The sequence below is a fragment of the Vicugna pacos genome, chromosome 6 (assembly GCF_048564905.1).
Source record: "Vicugna pacos chromosome 6, VicPac4, whole genome shotgun sequence".
NCBI classification, from domain to species: domain Eukaryota; kingdom Metazoa; phylum Chordata; class Mammalia; order Artiodactyla; family Camelidae; genus Vicugna; species Vicugna pacos.
The window spans coordinates 23,652,715-23,672,678 of record NC_132992.1 but is presented as its reverse complement, the minus strand read 5'-3'; the positions used below and the strand labels follow the sequence as shown (position 1 = coordinate 23,672,678).

Below are 19,964 nucleotides of genomic sequence, written 5' to 3'. Positions count from 1 at the left end.
CCACAGCAGTGGGGCCCAGAGCACAGGGGTCTCTCCCAGAGACAGAGGAGGCTGGGACCACCCTGGAGGTGGGAGCTGAGGGTGGGGCGGATTCCAGCTGGGATTGTTTTGAATAAGCAAATTTCACTGAACACTAGACTCCTCTTTCTCAGCGCTTCCTCCCCATGAAAATGAGGCGCAAGTGAGGCAATCCCACCCCTCACCCACCACAAGTGACTCCCCCCTCTGCACCTGGCCGAGACCTGAAGCTCACTGGCCAGCCGCCACTCTACATACAACCCCACTCTACAGACAATCGCTTTAGCAGCAAGTGCTTTGAGCAACTTTGGCCACCAGCCTCCACTGCGCTCTCCTGCCAGGCTCCCCCCTCTGCCCTGCGCTGTGGCCTGGGGAAGAACACTTGGGGACCGGAGGACTACCCGCTTGCTCGCTGGCTCAGAGAGGCCTCAGCTCAGGGTGTTGCCCAGGGTGCAGGGCCCTAATGCTGCTCTGTCCCAGGCCAGGCCCAGGGATTCAGTCACAGCCCAGCTCAGATCAGCCCACTTCCTCTTGCCTAACCTGCTCTTATCACCCTTCTTAACCCAGCTGGGGGAGCTGGGAGCTCTACCCAGGACTTCCTTCCCCTCTCAGGGCCTGGCTTTCTGCCCCAGGTCCCACCATGTGCCTTTGTTCCCGCCCCCACACAACTACGGGACCCTCACCCAGGCCCTAGAACTGCCTCTACTGGCCAGTTCCAGCCAGGGCAGGAGGATGGGGCCACTGGAAGCTGGAGCTGAGGGATTCCTAGCGCAAAAATAACACGCAGAAAGACAAGTCTAAGACCACGGGGCTGGAGCCTGAAGTAAGGCCTGACTGAGCCCCTGGAAAGAGTTTGGGAATCTTCCATGCTTCCAATTCTCTGCCCTCAGGACTCATCCTCTCCCCCTTCTCTAAGTCCTGCTGTCTCTGATCTCTCCTCCCCTAGCTCTCCAGCCTTGGGCCCCTCTGGGGGCCCCTCTGGTGTCTCCTGCTGTTCCAACTCCCTCCCTGGGATCAGGTTCCCTCTCTGTCTGTTTGAATGGATTTTGCAAGGGAAATCCCTGCCCCTTTCCAAAGCCCCTGCACCTGTCACCTGCAGCTGCCCCTGCTCCTGCACCCAAGTCGCTCCTTCTTGTCTGCCCTGCAGCATTGTCTCTACTTTGGGTCTGGAAAGACAGTCCCCTCCCTCTCCTGCAGCATGGGGAGAGGAAGGTACAGGCTCTCCCATTCCATGGGACTGAAGGCACCACAGGGAGGCAGGGGTTTCAGGACTCTTCACTCTTGACTTTTTAATCTCTGAAGGTTGAGGCTCTGAATCCACAGACTAAAAACCTCACCCATTTTTACTAAACCAGAGATGGCACTGCCTGAATCCAGTTCTTGAGACCCCCAAACTGCAGCTTCAGTGGGGCCTGTCCTCTCCTGCCCACATCCTGCAAAGCAGCCCTTAGAATGCAGAACATCCATGCAGTGGGGGAAGCCAGGAAAACCTTCATCAAAGAGGGCTTTTTTCCCTTTAAAAATACAGTTAGGTTTTTAAAAATGTGAACTGACAAAAATACTGTGTAAATAATGGTAGAGTGAATATAGGGAAAATCAGGAGTGTCACACAACACCCAGTCTGGGAAACTGCCTCCTGGGCTGAGCTGAGTAGCGGGCACTTCAGACAGTCCGCCAATCTCACCTCCCCCCACCTCCCGGGGGAAGAGGGTGGAAGGGTGAGGATGCCCCCTGCTGGGCGCACTGGAAAGCACATGCCTCCTGGGGAAAGGCTGGGAATCCGGGGAAAGGCAGGGAATCCTGGGAAAGCAGATCCTCAGGGAAGCCACAGTGGGTCTTTCAATTGTGAACTGTGGAGATGAGGATGCTGGAGAGTTTGGCATGTACGAGCTTTGGGTCACAGAAGGCAGTGAGAATTACACGCAACGCGGTGCTGGAGCCCCAGAGGCAGGTCTCGAAATCACTTGCTCACTTGGCAGCTTTGTGTGGGGACCTCATGCTTTTTGGTTTCTCAGACTGTTCGTCAGAGAAGTTTAGTGGTGGAAGGTGAACTCAGATCTTCAGGGGACTCAGTTACCAGCCAAGCAAGAGTCATATTAGGTAGGTTTCTTACCTGATGCCAAGACGTGCCTGATGAAGCAGTGGGGTTCAGGAGTCTGGAGGCCTGTTGTGCATCTTCAGCCAATGGCTAGTTTACTTTTAGAATGAAGAAGGCTCATATGTTGCATCCTCAAGGTTCTGTTTCCTAGTCTGGCACAGGGAGCCAGACTGGGCTCACTGCTCTATAAGCCCAGATGCTTACTAGCTGGTTTATCTGGTGATGCTTAACTTTCCTGTGCCTCAACTTTCTCACCTATAAAATGGGGATAATTATGCCTCATAGGACATTATAAGAAATAATACAATGGAGGTAAAGTACTTAATACATTATAGTAACTTATGGTGAAAAAGAATATGAAAATGAATATATGTTCATGTATGACTGAAGCATTATGCTGTACACCAGAAATAGACACATTGTAAACTGACTACACTTAAGTAAAAAAAAATATATATATATAATATATATATACAGTACTTAATACAGTGCTTGCATGTGAGCTCAATAGTGTTCTTATTGTTGTTGTTATTACCATTATTACTTGTTAGCAGACACTGACAGGAGAAATGCAGTTTCTTATTACTTCTTCCTCAGTATATATTGCAATTTTTTCCACAAGAATCTTCACTGACTTGCTCTTTGGATTTTTTTTCAGCAGTTTGTGTGGATCAGGGGCTGGACCCACCTTCCCAAGGGAGGCTGAGTTAGGGGTGCTCCTGGTTGTAGACTTGAAGCAGGCTGAACTCATGAAGTCATGAGCACAAGGGCTCACATCATGGACAAACACCTCCCACCACCTTCACACCATTACAGCCCCCGCACCTTATGAGGCGGGTGTGAGAGTGAGGACCAGGAGCTGTCCATGAGTCTGGCTGTATGTCTAGCTGTGGCTCTGGATCCAGCCACCCTCTGCACACTGAGAGCTAAGTGTGAATGGAGGCAGGGACAAGGCTGGGTGGCAGGTGCTGAGGTTCTAACTCCTTAGGTTGGAAGGACAGGCAATCAGGAGTTCTCTGCAGAAGCCCAGGAGGAAATCCGTTGCCTGTTCTCCCATGCCAGCCCCTCCTAGAATCATAGAAGGAACCATCTGGGACTTAGAAACAGAAAAGAATCAGTCCCATGTGTGTTTCCCTTTGAAGTGTCATTTTGTATCAAACTTACCTGGAGGCGAAGCTGCGAGAACACTGGATCCCTTCTCAAGAGGCCCAGATTTTCACTTGTATTGTTTGTTTTATGAGGGGGAGGTAATTAAGTTTCTTCATTGACTTCTGCTTGAGGAGGTACTGGGGATTGAACCCCTGACCTCTTGTATACTGAGCACGCACTCTACCACTTGAGCTATATCCTTCCCCCAGAATTTTTTTTGGTGGGAGAGGTAATTAGGTTTATTTATTTAATTATATTTTTAATGGAGGTACTGGGAATTGAACCTAGGACCTCGTGCATATAAAGCATGTGCTCTACCACTTGAGCTATACCCTCCCAGATTTTAGTCTCAACTGGAGCAAAGGTTTCCTATGAGATCTTGGCAAGTTACCTGAGCTCTCTGATCTGTTAAGCTTTTGATCATTTCCAAGATTCCTTCTGGCTCTAAAAATCTCTTTCCAATCAGAAAGGCCAAACTTGTCACTTTCCTCTGAAAGGCTACAAACTTAAAGATGAGCGTTGAAGATGGCAGGAAAAGGATTGGCTCCTTCCCCTACAGGATGTCCTTGGGTACATTACTCCTTCCATTTTTCTGTCTATGAAACGGACCTGTTTTCATAAGTGTGATGGAAATAAGTTAGGGGATGTCCTTCTCCAGGTGGGCATGGAGCATTGCACATGAGGGAATGCCCTCAGAACTGATTGATTGCTTCCATCCTTCTTGCTATCCTGGCCCACCTTTTTACCAGGACCTGGGCAAAGACACAGTGAACAAGCCCCTCAACTTCGTGAATCCAGTGAGGACAGGGAACATATTGTGAAATACAGGTTCCCAAAACATGGTAACCTGCTAACACAACAGCCTGAACCTCACAAGGTAAAATGAACAGGGCTTCACTGAGATCCGGGCTTGGCTCCAAGTCACCGACTGTACAAGGACAGAGTAGGGAAGTAGCGGCTTAGCAGAAGCATGTGTGAATAAAACTGAGGGTTTTTGCTGACAGCCAGCTCCATATGAGTCAAACGAAAAGGCTGCCAAAAAAGCGGACAGACTCTTAGGCTGCTGAATTAAAGTCGAGTACTGAGCCCAGTGATTCTCCATCTTGATGTCAATCAGAATTGCCTGAGAAGCTCTAGTAACACTGCACATTCCTTGTTGCACCCAGACCCTCTGAATCAGGACCTGGGATGGGTGGGTGGGGAGAGGGGAAGAAGTGAGGAGTTCGGATTTGTAAAGAGCTTCAAACTTGGTTCCAATGTGCAGCCATAGCTCTAGAACCAAGGAAGACTTAGTCCCATTCTCATTCTTGGCATGTCAGACCACATCTAATGTACTCAGGGACTTCAGTCTAGTGGGCTTTATTGTGGAGAAATGCACAAGCTGGAGGACATTTGGTTGAGGGTGGCCAGGATGTAGTATACACCTGACACTCTGTGAGGACTGGTACAGGGAACCCCAGCATAGAAGACAGAGATGGCTGGGAGGTCCACCTTCAAATAGATGAGACTTCACCTGGTTGGACTTCAAAGGTTGGAATCTTAGGTGACTTAGATGACTGTCTTGGGTCAAGTTTCTCATGAAACATTATGAAACTTGCTTGCAGAAAGTTTATCGGAAATTGCTCTCAGAAACAATCAACCCATCTGAGAGAGTGAAAGAATCAAGACTGAGTAGAAGAAGAAATTAATCAAGGATGCAGCCACAACAAAGGACGCCTCTATGGGGAGCCCGAGGGGATTGTGGTGATCCTTCAGAGCTGGCCCCAACTGAGGCAAGAGGGCTGGACCTTTGAATCCCCCTCATTGACCAGGCAGATTATCCCTCATAAAGTTAGGCAAGGCAGCTCCCTTTGGCAGCTGAAGGCAACGCCCAGGGAGAAACTCAGCTGTGAGCCATCAGCAGCCAATGCTCCTGGTAACGTGAGGATAAGCTTCTTGGTCCCAGAGGCAGGATGCGGGTAGTACCTCTCCCCACCGCTTTGCTTGGAACTGTTTGCATCATATGGTAAGCACACTCTGCCTGGGAATAGCTCCTCCAGAATTCTGGTGATTGCTATCTCTGGGAAAGTAAGTAGAATGAACTATAACCCCTACTACTGCAGCTTGCCTTGGTGTCACACTGATATTCAGCCCCACCCCCGCCACATTATCAATTCTAAATTCTCTTTTCCTTCGGCTTGTACCTCTCCTAGACTGGGTGGCTTACCTGGTGGAGTGACTCAGGTCCTCATTCTCAAGGAATCTGAGCTCCTAACCTCCATGCTCTACTGAAACCATGCTGCCAAATTTGTCCACTTACTATTAAAACTGTGCAAGGGAGTACCAAGAGACACCCTAGAGGATCACCTGGGTGCCAAACAAAATCTTCTCTGACCCCATTATGCAGCAGCAGCCCTATCCCTTTCCAAGGATCAGGTTCTGGTACCCCTGTCAGTAAGTAACTTCTTTTTTTTGCCTGCTGGTCTCTTGGCACAAGGAGTCTGAAAGGCTGGAAGCGGCCACACTTGAAGTTTATGGGATTCTTGTTCTGTGCCCTGGTAGAAGTGTTCCACCTCTGGGAGCCAGATTCTCTAAACGCAGAGAACCCAGAACTGCAGGAATAGGAACCACAAATTCCCCCAAAAGAATCACTGGGAGTGATGGTAAGTGGGATTATTCCTACTTCATCCTCTTGTTTCCTGGGCCTCTGTATCCTACCTGTTGAGCCACAGCACTGCATTATAGTTATTGAATAAGGTACATACTACATCCTGGAGCATGGTGTCCCATCATCTCTAAAATGGTGCTTCAGCAGCACCTTTGAAAGGCTGTTCTTTAACTCTGTCAGCTCTATTCACCATTGGGTAGCAAAGTATATGATAGGCCCAGAAGATTCTATAACCATGTGCCCAATCTTTTGCTGTAAAGTAGGACTCTTAGTCTGATATAATGTTATGTGAGATCCCATGTCAGTGATTCAAACACTCTTTAAGCCCTCAGAGAGTGGTGCTGGTTGAGGCCTTTAGCAGGGAAGAGAAAGCCATATCCAGAATACATGCTGATTAGAGGGGAGGGTATAGCTCAGTGGTAAAGCATGTGCTTAAAATGCACAAGGTCCTGGGTTCAATCCCCAACACCTCCATAATAAGTAAATAAAAATAAACACCACCCCCCCAAAAAAGACCAATACATGTTTATTCAAGTCAAGATGAATCATCAGCCCTTCCAGATTAGAACAGGTGCAATGCAGTCAACTCATTACCAAGCAGCTTCGTTGGCCATCAGTTGCTGGCAATGTTGATTTGGCAGCAACAATGACAAGGTCAGCCCTGGTGAGTGGGAGCTCATTCTATTGGGCCCACCCCTGCCACCATAAACAATATACCTATGTGTAGCTTCCATCTATGCCAAATGGCCGCTTTATTCATGCCTCCATCGTGCCAGCACAAGTGTTTGATGATAGAGGCTGGCTAATGTCAGCTAGCCTAGTCATTCTGTCTACTTGGTTATTTAGTCTCTCCTCCATGGTGGATGTTTTCTGGTGGGCATTAATATGTAATGTATAGATCTTTACACTTTATGTCCACTCCCATAGATACATCCACATGCCTCTTCTTGTTCCCAATTTTTCATTATTTCTCTTCCTAGGACTCAAACCAAGTCATCATGGACTCACCTCTAGGCTCTTAGCTGTCATGTACTCAGAAATGTTGCTTCTTTTTCATTATCTCCTTAAGAACGCCATGAGCCTGTACATATTTTGATGTAGGGCCACTCTACGAGGCAGCCACGATGATGATTCAGGTCTCCAGATATCAACGTCAACTCAGACACTGCATGACCTTAAAATGTCTGGCTATTCCGCTTCCCCCACTGTACCATTACCCAAGTAAATAGTCCCCTTTGGGGAAGGAGTAGAAAAGTCATGACTGTATTGCCATAGTATTACAGCAGCCTTCCTCCTGGGGACCCAACCTCTCCTTCAGTCAAAAGGTTCTGGATTGAGTGGGTCTGGAAACCAGACAAGGTATTATGACATTTTATCGGAGCAACCACCATCAACCACCTGGTCTCTCATTCTTGATTCCTTTTCCTTGTACAGCTCAGCAATTGTGTGTGGTCTGCAGATCCCTGGGGGTCCCTGAGATCATTTCAGGTGTTTCACAAGGTCAGAATATTTTCATAATAATAGTAAGATGTTATTTATCTTTTTAACTGTGTTGATATTTGCACTGATTTTGCAAGAGCAATATTGGATAAAATTTCTGGCACCTTTACAAACCAAGGCAGTGGCAATAAACTGTTCTGGTAGTTCATTGTGAAAAAAAGAAAGGAGAAAGAAAGAGAGAAAGAGAAAGAGAGAAAGAAAGAGAGAAAGAGAGAAAGAGAGAAAGAAAGAAAGAAAGAAAGAAAGAAAGAAAGAAAGAAAGAAAGAAAGAAAGAGAGAGTTTCACTTAAGAATGTCCTTAATGAAGCAATGAAATTTGTTAATCTTTATTAAATCATGATCCTTAAATACATGTCTTTTAAAATATTCTCTGTAGTTAAATGGAAAGTACTGTACTACACACAGAAATATAATGGTTCTTTTGAGGAAAAACACTTATGTGATCAAATTATGAGCTAAATGAGCCACTTTTTTCATGGAACACCATATTCACTTGAAAAAATAACTGACAGATAAACTGTGGTTATTCAGACTTGGTTATCTGGCAGATCTTTTCTCAAATTCAAACCAGGTAAGCCTGTAACTCTGAGGAAAACAACTGATAGCTTTTGCTACCAATAATACAATTTGAGCTTTCAAATGAAAATTAGAATTTAGGAAACTTGTATGCACTATCTATCATGAGCTTGACAGATTCCTAATACTTACAAAACTTTTTCTAATGATACTAACAAATATGATTTTCAGTATTGTATAATGAATTATATCAATATTTGAAAGATCTATATAATTCAATGAACCAATATTTTCTAAATGACTGAAGGATGTTACAAAACCATGCATGGGAAGAAGAGTCTTTCAGAAAGCAAAGTAGATCAGCAGACTTTAATGTGATTGAGTACAAAAAGTTCACTGATGTAGTTTCATAGTCTACATTACAACTGCCATTTAAGAAAATATTGCTAGTTAAGTTTTGGTGTAATATTAAAGAAAAATACCTCAAATTAGCTGGAAAGACTATTAAAATGCTCCTCTCTTTTCCAACTACGTATCAGCATGAGGTCGGATTTTCTTCACATATTTTAACCAAAAACAACATATTGCCAACCAAAGCAGATGTGAGAATCCAGCTGTTGTCTATACAGGCACATTTAAGAGACTGGCAAAAATGTAAAAAAGGTACTCTGTGCACTAACTTTTTAAATAAAGTATAGTAATTTCTCATAACAATATGCTATTTATATTAGCATACAATGGGATAATTATTTAAGTGAACAGATAAATATTTTACAAATTTCTCAGTCTTATTTCTAACATGGCCAAGACTAATAGATATAACCCACAGAAACAAAAGCTCTCTGGAGGTATCAGTTTTCAAGGGTGTAAAGTGATCTTGAGAACCACTGATACAGGCTGAGCAGTACCATTACTGGCTGCCCATCTCGCTTGCCCCCAGGGATGCTACACTCGGATGCTACACAATATTACCATCTGCATAGTTCTACTTCAGGACCCCCACTGCCACTCCAACTTGCTGCTTATTACCATAGTTGTGCCAATCTCTAACTTCTATTTTTTCCCCAGTCCTATCATTCCCATTGCTATTAGGGAGCCAGTTCTGCTTTGGCCTCTTGCTGTCAGCCCTGGCCTACAGAGGACAGCCCAAACTGAGCTTCTCATCAATGAATTCCTCTTTGCTTTGACAACCAGAGTATCTTCTGGGCCTTCCTGCAGAACTTACGTGGGTTTCTGGCCTTCTGTAGAATATGCACTAGAGCGTGCCCATTTCTCTGAGCTTTTTGAACCCTCCTCCACCTTCTGCCATGGTAGTTCTGGCATTTCCATTTCACTTGGTGAGCCATTGCCTTTCTCCTGTATCCTAGGATCCTTGTCAAGATATTAAGTCCTGTTTCACAGGGAGTGCCCCCATATCAATAAACTCCCCCTCATTCAACTTAATATTCAGCTCCTTCTCAATCCAGCCTATACATCCTCCCTGGCTTCTGCCAGTATGTAACTGGCTACTTCTGCAGCTCCTTGGGGACAGAGCCCTCTTCCTTCCCTAGTGGGCCTTGGCACATCTGGCTGGGTTTTGTTGCATCTTGGCACTATTTATTGGTCATGTAGGCCAAGAGAGAGATGCAGCTTCCTTTGGTGCCTGAGGGCAATTCCCAGGGATAGTGGCAGCTGTGCGCCAACAGTAGCCAACACTCCCAGCAGCTAGAAGAATGTGTTCATCCTGAGGGTGATGTACCCCAACATCTGCTCCAGAGGCAAAATTCAGCTCTGCCTATGAGGCTGAGTAGGGCAGGGATCAGAATCCGATGCCCTAGAGTCAGAAGTACTCAGGTTTGAATTCTATCTAGCTATGTGACCTTGGACAAGTTCTTGAACTTTTTTGAGGCAATTTCATCTCTAAAGTGAAGATAAATAGTAACTACCTAGTAGATTGTTGTGAGACAAATGAGGCAAGAATGTAAGTTCTTAGTATGGTGCCTGGTGCATAATAAAGGTGTGGACATTACTGCTGTTAGAATTGGTCAGAACTTTTCCAAAGCCTGAAAAGGCTGCCTTAGGGAGCAGACAGTAACACCAACATGGAGGGTCTTTTAGCTGATGCAGGAGAGTGTTCCATGAGGATGTTGTGGGGGAGGTTCTAAAGTCCATGAGGGTATTCACAAAAAGAATCTTTTGGGCCCATTCTGTCCCCAAGCTGCCTAGATTCTCTGCTCTGACTGAGTCCAGGAGAGGCACTTAGAGAAGCATATTCACTTTCAGGCCACTAGGGGGCCATTTAGTTGCCTGCAACAGGAATACACTAATGGTTTCTTAATGGCTCAGGCACCAGGGAGATCAGGCTCGATTATATCTGAAAGCATTTTGAGTTCCTAGGGTAAAAGACACTATATAAACACAGATAATAAATAGGTCTTATTGATGACAGGTTAAAAAATCTGGCACTGCTTAGTTTGGAGAAGAATAGGTTGAAAGGAATTGAATAAGGGCTTCAAGTATATTTATTCTTTAGTACAGAAAAGAGTGGCATGCTGTTTTCCTGCTCCACTGGGAACCAAGAAGGAAGAAAGAAGTTTAATGTACAACAGAAGAAATTCAGAGTGCATTCAAGGAAGTGGTTGGAAGTAGGCTTTGGGCTGGTCTCGCCTGGAATCTCTAAGAATAATTCACCTTGGTATATAGCTGGTATGCTCGGTCTTGCCAGGAGGGCCAGAGAGCAAGGGAAAGAAGAGAGTCCAATATCCAGAGACACTTCAGGGATTTTGACTTAATAGGCCGCCCTGCTAGATGGGCTCTGGCCAATCTGGGATCAAGATGGGAAGGAGTTGTCATCTTTTCCCTATCAGTCTGCAGAAGGCAAATAAGCACTCCAAACTTACAGTGTCTTTAAAATTTCTCAGAAAGTAAAACCGTGGTCTGTTCTGGAAGTAAGCATCCAGTTGGCCATTGCTAGTCATAGACTCACACCTGAGCCTCATGAATGAGAGTCAGGGGCTGGGTTCTGAGCTTGCAGATTCAGCAACTGATCAGCACACTCAGCTCTGGCAGCCACCTGGCTTCTGTGCAGCTGAGGTGGCAGGGCAGCAGTGTTGGGGTGGGGCTTCTTCATAGGTATGGTGTCTGGAAGCTAAGGGTCCCTGTGGAGAAGGAAGAGAAATAGAAAAGGCAGAGAGGGTCCTGCCCCACAGAGTCTGAAGCCAAGAGTCAAGAGGTGGGATTTACCCATCAGATCCTAGTCTTCTCCCCACCCCCAACATTTGCAGGCACAGTCTTCCACATCCATTGAGACACCCAGGTGGTCCACACACTCAGCTCTGGGAACACAGGAAGTAGAACTCAAGGAGGAGGGAACCAGAAATTCTAGAAAGCCTCATAGAGAGGTAATGGGGAGGAGAGAAAACAGAAAAGAGGAGGGTGGAAGGAGGGAGAAGGCACAGAGGAAAGCAGCTGCTTAGAGTCCAAGCTTGCGGGACCTGGAACCTGTTGCCAACTTCAGGACTAAGGTGGGAGGCGAGTCTGGAGAACCTGCTCAGCACATGTACTGTCCTAAAAGCTCCGGAAGCAGCTGGTCTGGGCAGCCTGAATCGGGGCTTTAAGAGGACAGGGAATCAGGAGAGCGGAGAAGCCTAGGCGGGGAGGCGGAGAAGCGGGGGGGGGGGGGGCGGATGCGGTGAACGGCGGGGAAGGGGCACGACCAGCTGTGACTACAGTGCACGCTCCAGGCTCCTTGGCTGCATACGCCAGACGGACGTAAGCCAGGCTCGCTAGGTGTAAAGGGGTCTGGAAGACCCGCCCGGAGGGTACGTGGAGCGGGGCGCGAGCCGATTACATCAACACGAAATCATCCCTACTTCTGGGGGTAAACTGAGGCCTGGGAGCGGAAGCCGCTGCTGCTATACCACCTGTCACTTCGGACAGCGAGGGCATAGAGGGGGAGGTGCTAGAGTTGACAGCTCCGCGCTCAGACCGCCCCTCCCCGTCCCCCTTCCAGTTCCGCACTTCGCCCCAAACGCCGCCGTTCCCCTTTTAAAGAAGCGCCCCGGGCTCCCACTCTAGCCGCGCCAGCCCGCGCGGGGCTGCAGTGACGTTGCCCTTTTAAGAGCCAGCCTCCGTTAACTCTCTCTTAACGGGGCGTCCCGGAGGGGCTTACGGCGCCAGCCCGCAGCCCGCCTCCTCCTCGCGCGGCACTTCCGGACCCCGGCGTCGCCCTTTTAAGAGGCAGCCCCCAGCAGCTCTCTCCCCCGCCCCTTGTTGCTGGCGCGCGAGGCGGGGGAGCCCGGCTGGAGCGGAGCGCGCTGTCCGCGAGGCCACAGGAGACCGGGCAGCCGGCGGCCGGGCAGGCGGCGGCGGCGGCGGCGGATGGGGACGCGGAGCCGGGCGGCTGTGGCGGCTGTGGCTGTGGCGGCGGCGGGGAAGCAGCTGACGGGGCGGCGGCGGCGGCGGCGCTGGCGGCGGTGACTGGTCCAGGCCCCGGCGGCAGCTGCAGCGACGCGGTGGCGGGCTGCGGGCTGGCGGCGTGAGGAGCGGCAGCGGAGCGTGGAGCGGCGGGGAACCGAGGGCGCCGGGCCGCCCCTTGTTCTGTCCTCGCAGGCCGCCAGGCCCCCTCCAGCCGGGGCCGTGGAGCACCGGGGCAAAGGCCGGGGTCCCCCCATGAAGGAGCGCGACGCGGCCCCGGCCGAGCGGGGCAAGCCGGCCACCTACACCGGGGACAAGAAGGCGAAGATGGCGGCCAAGACCAACAAGAAGTGGGTCCGGCTCGCCACCGTGTTCGCCTACGTGCTCTCCGTGTCTCTGGCCGCCATCGTGCTCGCCGTCTACTACAGCCTCATCTGGCAGCCGGTGGGCGCCGGGACCTCGGGGGGAGCCGCGGGCCCGCCCCCCAGCGGCTCCAACGCCACTGGCCCGTCCGGGACTTCGGGGGCGGTGGCAGCGGCAGGACCCAACACTACGGGGTCGTCCCGCCGCGAGGCGCCGCGCGACGCGCCCCCACTGCAGGCGGCGCGGCCCGTGCTTCCGGAGCCCTCTGCCGACAGCCCCCTGGCCGGGCCGCTGGAGCAGCCGCGGGGGACCGAGGAGGACGAGGAGGAAGCAGCGGCGGCGCCTAGGAGTCGTTGAACCCCTCAGAGCCACGGGCGGCCGGAAACCATCCTCCCCAAGCCCGGAGGCAGGACTTTGCAGCAGGACCAGGCGGGGAGCCCGCAGGAGTGACCCCCACGGGAGTGAACGCCTCCCTTCCCTCGACCATCGTGGCTCGCCCCAGGGGCGAGGGGCCTGCAGCCCGATCTTCAGCCAACAGACCACGATTCTCCGGGTGCTGCTCTCGGGGTTTGGTCTTCCCAGGACCGTGCTGCACCAGGGCCCTGAGCCATAAGGGGGAGGGGGGAGGGGTGGGGAGATCCCAGCGCCGAACCCTTATGCGCCGCTTGCTGTTCTGTATCCTGTGTGCAGGGGTGACTCGAGCTTTCCCCCAAGACTCAGGGGAAGGAGGGAGCTATAGGGGCTCTTCTTTAATAAGCCGAAGAAGCTCTCGCAAGGAGGAGGGCACCAAAAGTAGTGGAGCTCAGGTATGTCAACCTAGTTGCAGTGGCCACAGATGCATTTAATTTATAGATCTCTGTATATAGTTGTTGACATATGCACTAGAAGCTATAATTACATAGAACTACATGTATCCTCCCACACGCTGGGTAGCTACTGACTGATGGGGGTCAAGCAGGGGCTATTTGCTGGCCCCCAAGTGCAACTAGCCACAAGGACACAAACACTTTTTCATTACTCACTCTTTCCCCTTTTCCCCCTCCTATTTCAGAGAGATAGGTTTATGACACAAAAGAGTATAATTATTCCTAGAGTTGTTGAAAGAACAATGGTAAATCTTTGGAGAAGTAGAAGCAATTTAGGGAGGGTGGGAGATGTACTGATCACCTCCTCTTCCCACCCTAGTGCCCCCACCTAAGAGGCTTCCTGTTGCAGCCCTAAGTATCTGGATATGGGCCAGGGAAGAAGGAAGGGAAAGAGCAATGCCTCTGTGCTTCAATCTTTGGCCTTCTCCTCAGAATTCTTTTAGGAAGAGCAAACCTTTTGTAAGTACAGTGGCTCGCAAGTGTTTTATCTTTTTTTATTATTATTTTTTTCTTCTCTTCAAGATCTTGTCCTGTCCCAGTAATCACCTTCACATTCCCTCTTCCCTGAGCCTATAGTGACAGCGTAGCCCTGTGATTAGGATGAAATCTGTTGTGAAACTAGAGCTTTGAGCACGTCCTCTGGTTTTGAATTGTCGTAGAACCTGAAAGGCTGAAATGTAGGCTTCAAACTCAGGATTGTGTTTTGATAGACAGATGAGACCAGCCATGAGAAGGTTAAATCTTCTTGTCTTTACCTCTCCTAATAAACCTTACGTATATGCAGCCTATAACTTTATTGAGATGAGAAACATCAAGAGAAATGACATGTACGTACCTAGCTCTGGGGCACCAAGAATTATACATCCTCAATTTGGTTTCCATTTCCTTCCGCCACTTGCTTTTAGGCAGTTGAGTGTGGGTAGTGACGAGATATCAAAACCCTTAGTGTTTCCTTTTTGGGAAATGAGGCACTTTAAAAACAACAACAGAAACTTATCCACCTGAGTCCTGAAACAAATTTCTCCAGTTTTCTGGCTTACACTCTAGTTAACCCTGATCCAAGTTTACAGGACAACAGCCTTGCTTTAAGCCATGTCCTGTTGTGGGCAAGAAAATAGCAGCTGAGCTGTCATAGCATAGGGGCAGGCTGGTAGCACCCCCAAGGTGTTTTGGCTGGAGATTTCTAAGCAGCTGACTTGACTGGTTATTAGGAAGCCTCTGAGGCCTTTTAAAATTTTTGGTGAGGGCTTTGGAGAAGAAACATAAAATGCCACTTTATAACTTCAATAATAGCCTGTAATTTATATTTATTGTGTGGATTTTTAGTCCTATATTTTAATAATTTGTAAAGTGATCTCTTATTTCAAGAATCCTTTGAACTTGCAGGAGAACATCTGGGAGTCCAGTCCCCTGTCCCCACCCTGACCCCTGCATTCTGGACTGTTTAATCCACTTTGAGATGGATCAAAGAGTCTAGAGAGACCACTCGTGGGTCCAGCTGCTGGCCTCCTGACTCTCTAAAGCCTTCACTGGAATTGGGACATTAGCTCCAGCTCTAGCTGTGAGCCTGACCAGAGACATTATTTATAATTCAGCCATTTAAGATATACCTGTACTCAAAAAGTCCTGTATATTTTTTAAAAGTTTTATTTTTCAGGTGAACAAAAATACATTCTAAGAACTCTGCGTCAGTCTGTGTAAGTTGATTGCTTCTCTTTTCATGCTTCTTGGGGAAGGAGTAGAGGTTGGAAGAGGCAGTGGTCTGAGGTGTGGTGATGAATAAGTGTAGGAGGAGAAAGCAGTTGCTCTCTTGTTCCCGGTGCCTGGTGGTTTAACCAAATTGATTAGTGAAGGGTGGCAGGAATCCATCATCGTCAGGAAGCAATCACGGGGTCGGAAGAACAGTGATACCTGGTTCAGCTACCTTTTGCCAACCTTAACAAGGTTGAAAAAATTCTGCTTTTAAAGGACTCTGAGCAGATGCCTGCCTTGCTGAGGAAGCTAAGGGACCCGTAAGCACGCATATTAAGAATTATTATAAACATCGAGCTGTCTGAGGGCTCAGCTGAGGTGACGATCAGCACCTGAAAGCATCACTGTTCTCACCTTTATTTAAACCGCTGGCCCCTAGAAAGCTCAAGAATACTGGGGGGAGACCAATGGATGCACCTGCAGTGGTCAGACTTGGTCTACAATGAAGGAGGCCAGAGAGCCACAGGGCTCAGAAAAGGTGTAGGTTGCTTTGAAGGTGAGGCTTTTTCTTCCTTAGAGCAAACAGTAAAAGACATGTGGGTGAAAAGCACAAATATAAGGGATTAGTTGTGCTGCAAAATACACGGCAAGCGATTGAGCTCAGCTCATTATTGGACAATGCTGCCCAGTGCGAAGCGGAGTGAGAAGCCAGTGTCAGTGGGGCCCCCTGAGGCCTGCACTTCTTTGGAGCTGATGGGGGGTGGCTGCTGTGCTTTTACATCACCTTGTAGTCTGCAGGGGAGCATGGAAAAAGTCCGCCCTTCTTTTATTTCCCTCTTGAGCCTGCACAATGGCTTTCTGTGAGAGGGCTTGGTAAGGCAGAGCAGAAGGGGAGTGAAAGAGTTTCCAAGGTTTTTGGAGTCAGCCCCTCCTTTCCATAGACAGTGACATGTGGCTTGTGCAGTTGCACACGGCTTCACACGTTGGGCCTGTGCAGTGGGAGCCTGCTGGCTGATGCAAGGGACGCTGTTCTAGCAGAACAGGGCCCAGTGGCGGGGAGCCGTGGTCAGAATAGCTTTATTTTCAAGGGTTAGAAATGAGCTGCAAAATTGTCCGTCAGGTTTTGAGCCAGGAAAGAGTGATCTGGGCAAAGGGGGATTACTTTCCTTGAAGTGTTTTGCACACGGGACTACCAGGATCATTTCTCAGTGTTTGTTTCTATTAGATGTGACTGTGTGTTTATCCCCCGACAGCCTGAGTTTGAAGAGCTAATCCTCTTTTGAAAGTGAAGTTTTGGAGAGTGAGGGGTGAGGAGTTTGCTAAACCTTTTTGACTGGATTTGTGTGGGTATCATTTCTTTTCCCCATTGTGCTGAGGTGCAAAGAAGTATTTCTCTGAAGTTTCCAGCATGAGAAATATTTTTCTTCTTAACAGCTCTAGATTTCTCCACGGTATGAGACCACAGCTTTGGAATTTTTTCTGTCTACCTTGTTTTCCAGTTTTCACTAGGGAATCCTAAGATAATGTGTTCTTTCGTTGAGTATTTATATCCTGTTTTGAAATGCTGAGTGGAGAGCATCTACTTGTTTCTACGTGTTTCTTTAAGGGGAACTGAAAGGTCAGGTCCTGAGCTTTAGGGCTGCCACAGCTATTTAAGAGGTGTAATCATTGTCGTCCCCTTCCTGTCCACAGAGAATGGAAGTATTTCTGGAATTGCAATGTGGTAACAAAAGGGCCACAGCTGTACTTCTTGTTGGTCTCCCTCAGTGGAGGGAGGAGCCGTGTGGCCTCCCTCATTTCCCAGGACCAGCACTAAGCTCAGTGCCGGGCACCCAGGAGCAGGTGCTCAAGCTTGCTGATCATCTGGTTGATCACTGTGTTGGATAGAATCGGCCTTAGTGTCATTGTTGTTTCACTGTCATGATCCGCTTGTGTACCCACATCCACAGCCCATTATCTGGTTCAGAGGAGTGGATTGCTAGATCACAGCTGCACAGGCCATTCTGGGCGCAGTTTCTTTACTATCGAGCTAAGGGACTTGGGCTTGACCTGCCTGTTCTTGCCGGGCGCCAGGAGTCCACAGCTGTATTCCATGTGGTGCTTAACGGAGGCAGCACAGAATATGTGACCCATTCATTGTCTCCTTTGTCCTGGCCCTGTGGCCGAATGTCAAGCTATAAAAATATCTGCCTTGTCGACAGTTTTTTGGTCACATCTGTTTTACTCGCTGACATAGCCTGCGGGGTTTCTGCTGCCAGAAAACCTGTGTTGTGCTCTTGGTTCCCTTCAGTAGTTAATTTAAAAAATACAAAAACAAAATCTTTTTTTATACCCACACACCCAGACTCAACCAGGCTCTCCATCCTTAGTGCAGAAACAGCCATGACTCCCAGGAACACTCTATGCATGTGAGCCACCTGGTCAATTAGGAACACCTGAGCCAAACCAGCTTCCTTGTGCCCCATTCAATTCTATAAACATTTGTTAAACTACTACTATGGGACCAGAAAATTACCATAACATTCTTGCTTTTAAGGAATTTACAGCCGCACCAACAAGAATTTATCCTTGTTACTTCTCTGTTTCCCTAAGTACAGTAATCTGTTTTTGCAATAGCTTGTCAGTTAATCAGCAATAAGATTCTAACTTTCCTTAAATATTTTCCATAAAGCACCACCATTATTTCAATAACTATTTATTTATTGCCTCCAATGTGCTAAGTTAGCCTCAGAAGTCCCCAAACCAACTTTTCCAAAAAAGCAGTTATGCTGGTTACCAAGGATTTCCGTTTAACTCTACCTTTCTCTGCTACCTCTGCTCAGAGGATGAGTTGGTCTCCTCCCACGCAGTCCTGGGGACCACCTGTCCCTTCAGCTCCCTGCAAGTAATGTGGCCAGTGTTGAGTCGCAGCAGCCAGTCTCTGAGCTGTAGGCAGCTCACACTATTACGAGGACCTGAGCTGGGGAGGCAGTGTGATCTCAGGACCCCTGAACTGGAAGACAGGCAGCCTACAAACCCAGTGATGGCCTTGGTTATTGCCCTTGACCCATCAACTCTCTTTACTCCTAACCAAATGGGAATTCATTAGAGCAAATGGAGCTCATAGATGTGATAGGGGTCAGAGATCTTAGGAATAAAAGTATAGTGTCTTCACATGAGGTGATTAATACATTTTCAGGAGAATGTCTGTCCCTTTGGGCAAAAATGATGCATGGAAAGAAATGTGAAGGGGCAAGTAGTAGACATGACATCAGTGCCCAGACCATCAGCATCAGCATCACCTGGGAACTTGTTAGAAATGCCATGGCTTAGGCCCCATCCCAGACCAACTGAATGAGGAATTCAGGAGGTGGAGCTCCGTGTTGTGTTAACTAGCCTTCTAGGTGATTCTCTGCACAAGCCCAGCCTTTTCCTCTGATTCAGTAACTTGGGGTTAGGGTATTTCTGTTTGAACAGATGGTTATCCAAGGTGACTTTTGACCCTCTTTCTTGGTTGAAGCCAGCTGCCCTGCTGGGGGAAGAGGAAACACTGTGTCCCTAGAGTTTAAAAAGGGAAAAAGCCTTCATTGTTGGTTATTTTTGAAGGTTGTAGGAGAGCTTGTGGAGAGCTTGTTAAGAAAGAGGCGGGCCTGAAAGAGTCCTCCCTCCCCCTCCCACAAAGGTACTGGTGTGTTTGCCTCACCTCCTGCCTTGGAGCCTGCTGCTCCTCCAGCCAGTCCTTAAAAGGAGCAGTGGGTGCCACATTTGTTCTTTCTGGTGCCAGGTCTGCGCTATTTCACTTCCCCGGCGTCAAGTGAATGCTTAATGAGAGGCCGTGACGTAGGCCCGCAGACTTGTTGAGAGAAAGCAGCCTCGCTCTGTGCTTTATGTGGGCTTCTCTCATTGCCTTCCCAGCCTCCCCCTCAGGGAGGCTGTGGTCACCCTGTGCCAGTCCTTCCTCAGAAGCCCTGGTTGCCCTCCCCCAGGAAGTGTTGCTTGTGGGGTCTGTAGACACTGATAAATGACTCAAGAGGCAGGAGTGAAGTGGTGCCTTTAGTTTCTCCTATTTCCTTGGGCGCCCCGCCCGGCCACTTAGTCCCCCAAATAAGAAGATGTAGCCAAGTTGGGATTTTTGCCATTTCCTTTGTTCCTGAGATGGGGGTTGCAGTTCCATCTTTTCCTGTTATTCTTGTCCCTGAGGCTAGGGTTTGGGGCTGGAGCTGACTGCTGATCGGATCTTCCAAACTTAGGCCTTGTCAGACAGCTGGGGATCCTCTGCTTCCAGGGACCCTCAATTACCTGTCCCTTGACCATAAGAAAATAATCATGCTGCTCCCTTGAGTGATACAACTTTGGGAGGCATGGAGCGAACGCCACAAGGGAGTTTGTTTCTGGGGAGTGAGTTCATGAGATTGCTACTGATGTAAACAAAAAAAGAGGAAATGCTCTGAGCTGCAAGAGCCAGTGTGCAAAGTCAGGGGGAAATGCTTAGGGCATCCTTGTGATCCAGTGCGTGGAAGATGTCAAAGAACATTCCTGTAAGAGCAGGGTCACTTCGTGATGCTTTTAACTCAACTAGACTCCCCCAGGGGATTAAAAGCTGCTCACTGTCCTGGAAAGCTGGGTAACCTTTACAACCATCCCTTATTTCCCTGAGAATGTATGGACCCCAGGGAAGATGAGACTAGAAGGCAATGGAAAAGAGAAAACAAAGTAGACAGAGATCACAACAAATAGCTAC

General features: G+C 48.5%; 1 protein-coding gene and 2 non-coding genes across 3 annotated transcripts; 2 read left to right on the top strand and 1 right to left on the bottom strand.

Moving 5' to 3' along the window:
- Positions 1-3,528: 3,528 nt before the first annotated feature.
- On the bottom strand, positions 3,529-3,602 carry TRNAI-UAU (transfer RNA isoleucine (anticodon UAU)). Its single transcript has one exon. It is a non-coding gene; the product is annotated as a tRNA-Ile (tRNA).
- A 2,711-nt stretch (positions 3,603-6,313) lies between these two features.
- On the top strand, positions 6,314-6,386 carry TRNAF-AAA (transfer RNA phenylalanine (anticodon AAA)). Its single transcript has one exon. It is a non-coding gene; the product is annotated as a tRNA-Phe (tRNA).
- Positions 6,387-11,962: 5,576 nt separating this feature from the next.
- On the top strand, positions 11,963-15,239 carry INAFM2 (InaF motif containing 2). Its single transcript, XM_072962680.1, has one exon. It carries the CDS (start codon positions 12,579-12,581, stop codon positions 13,041-13,043), a length of 465 nt encoding a protein of 154 aa, XP_072818781.1. The 5' UTR covers positions 11,963-12,578; the 3' UTR covers positions 13,044-15,239.
- The last annotated feature ends 4,725 nt before the right edge of the window (positions 15,240-19,964 follow it).

Coding starts and splice junctions, on each gene's coding strand:
- INAFM2 (XM_072962680.1), top strand. CDS start 12,579: ATGAAGGAGCGCGACGCGGCCCCGGCCGAGCGGGGCAAGCCGGCCACC.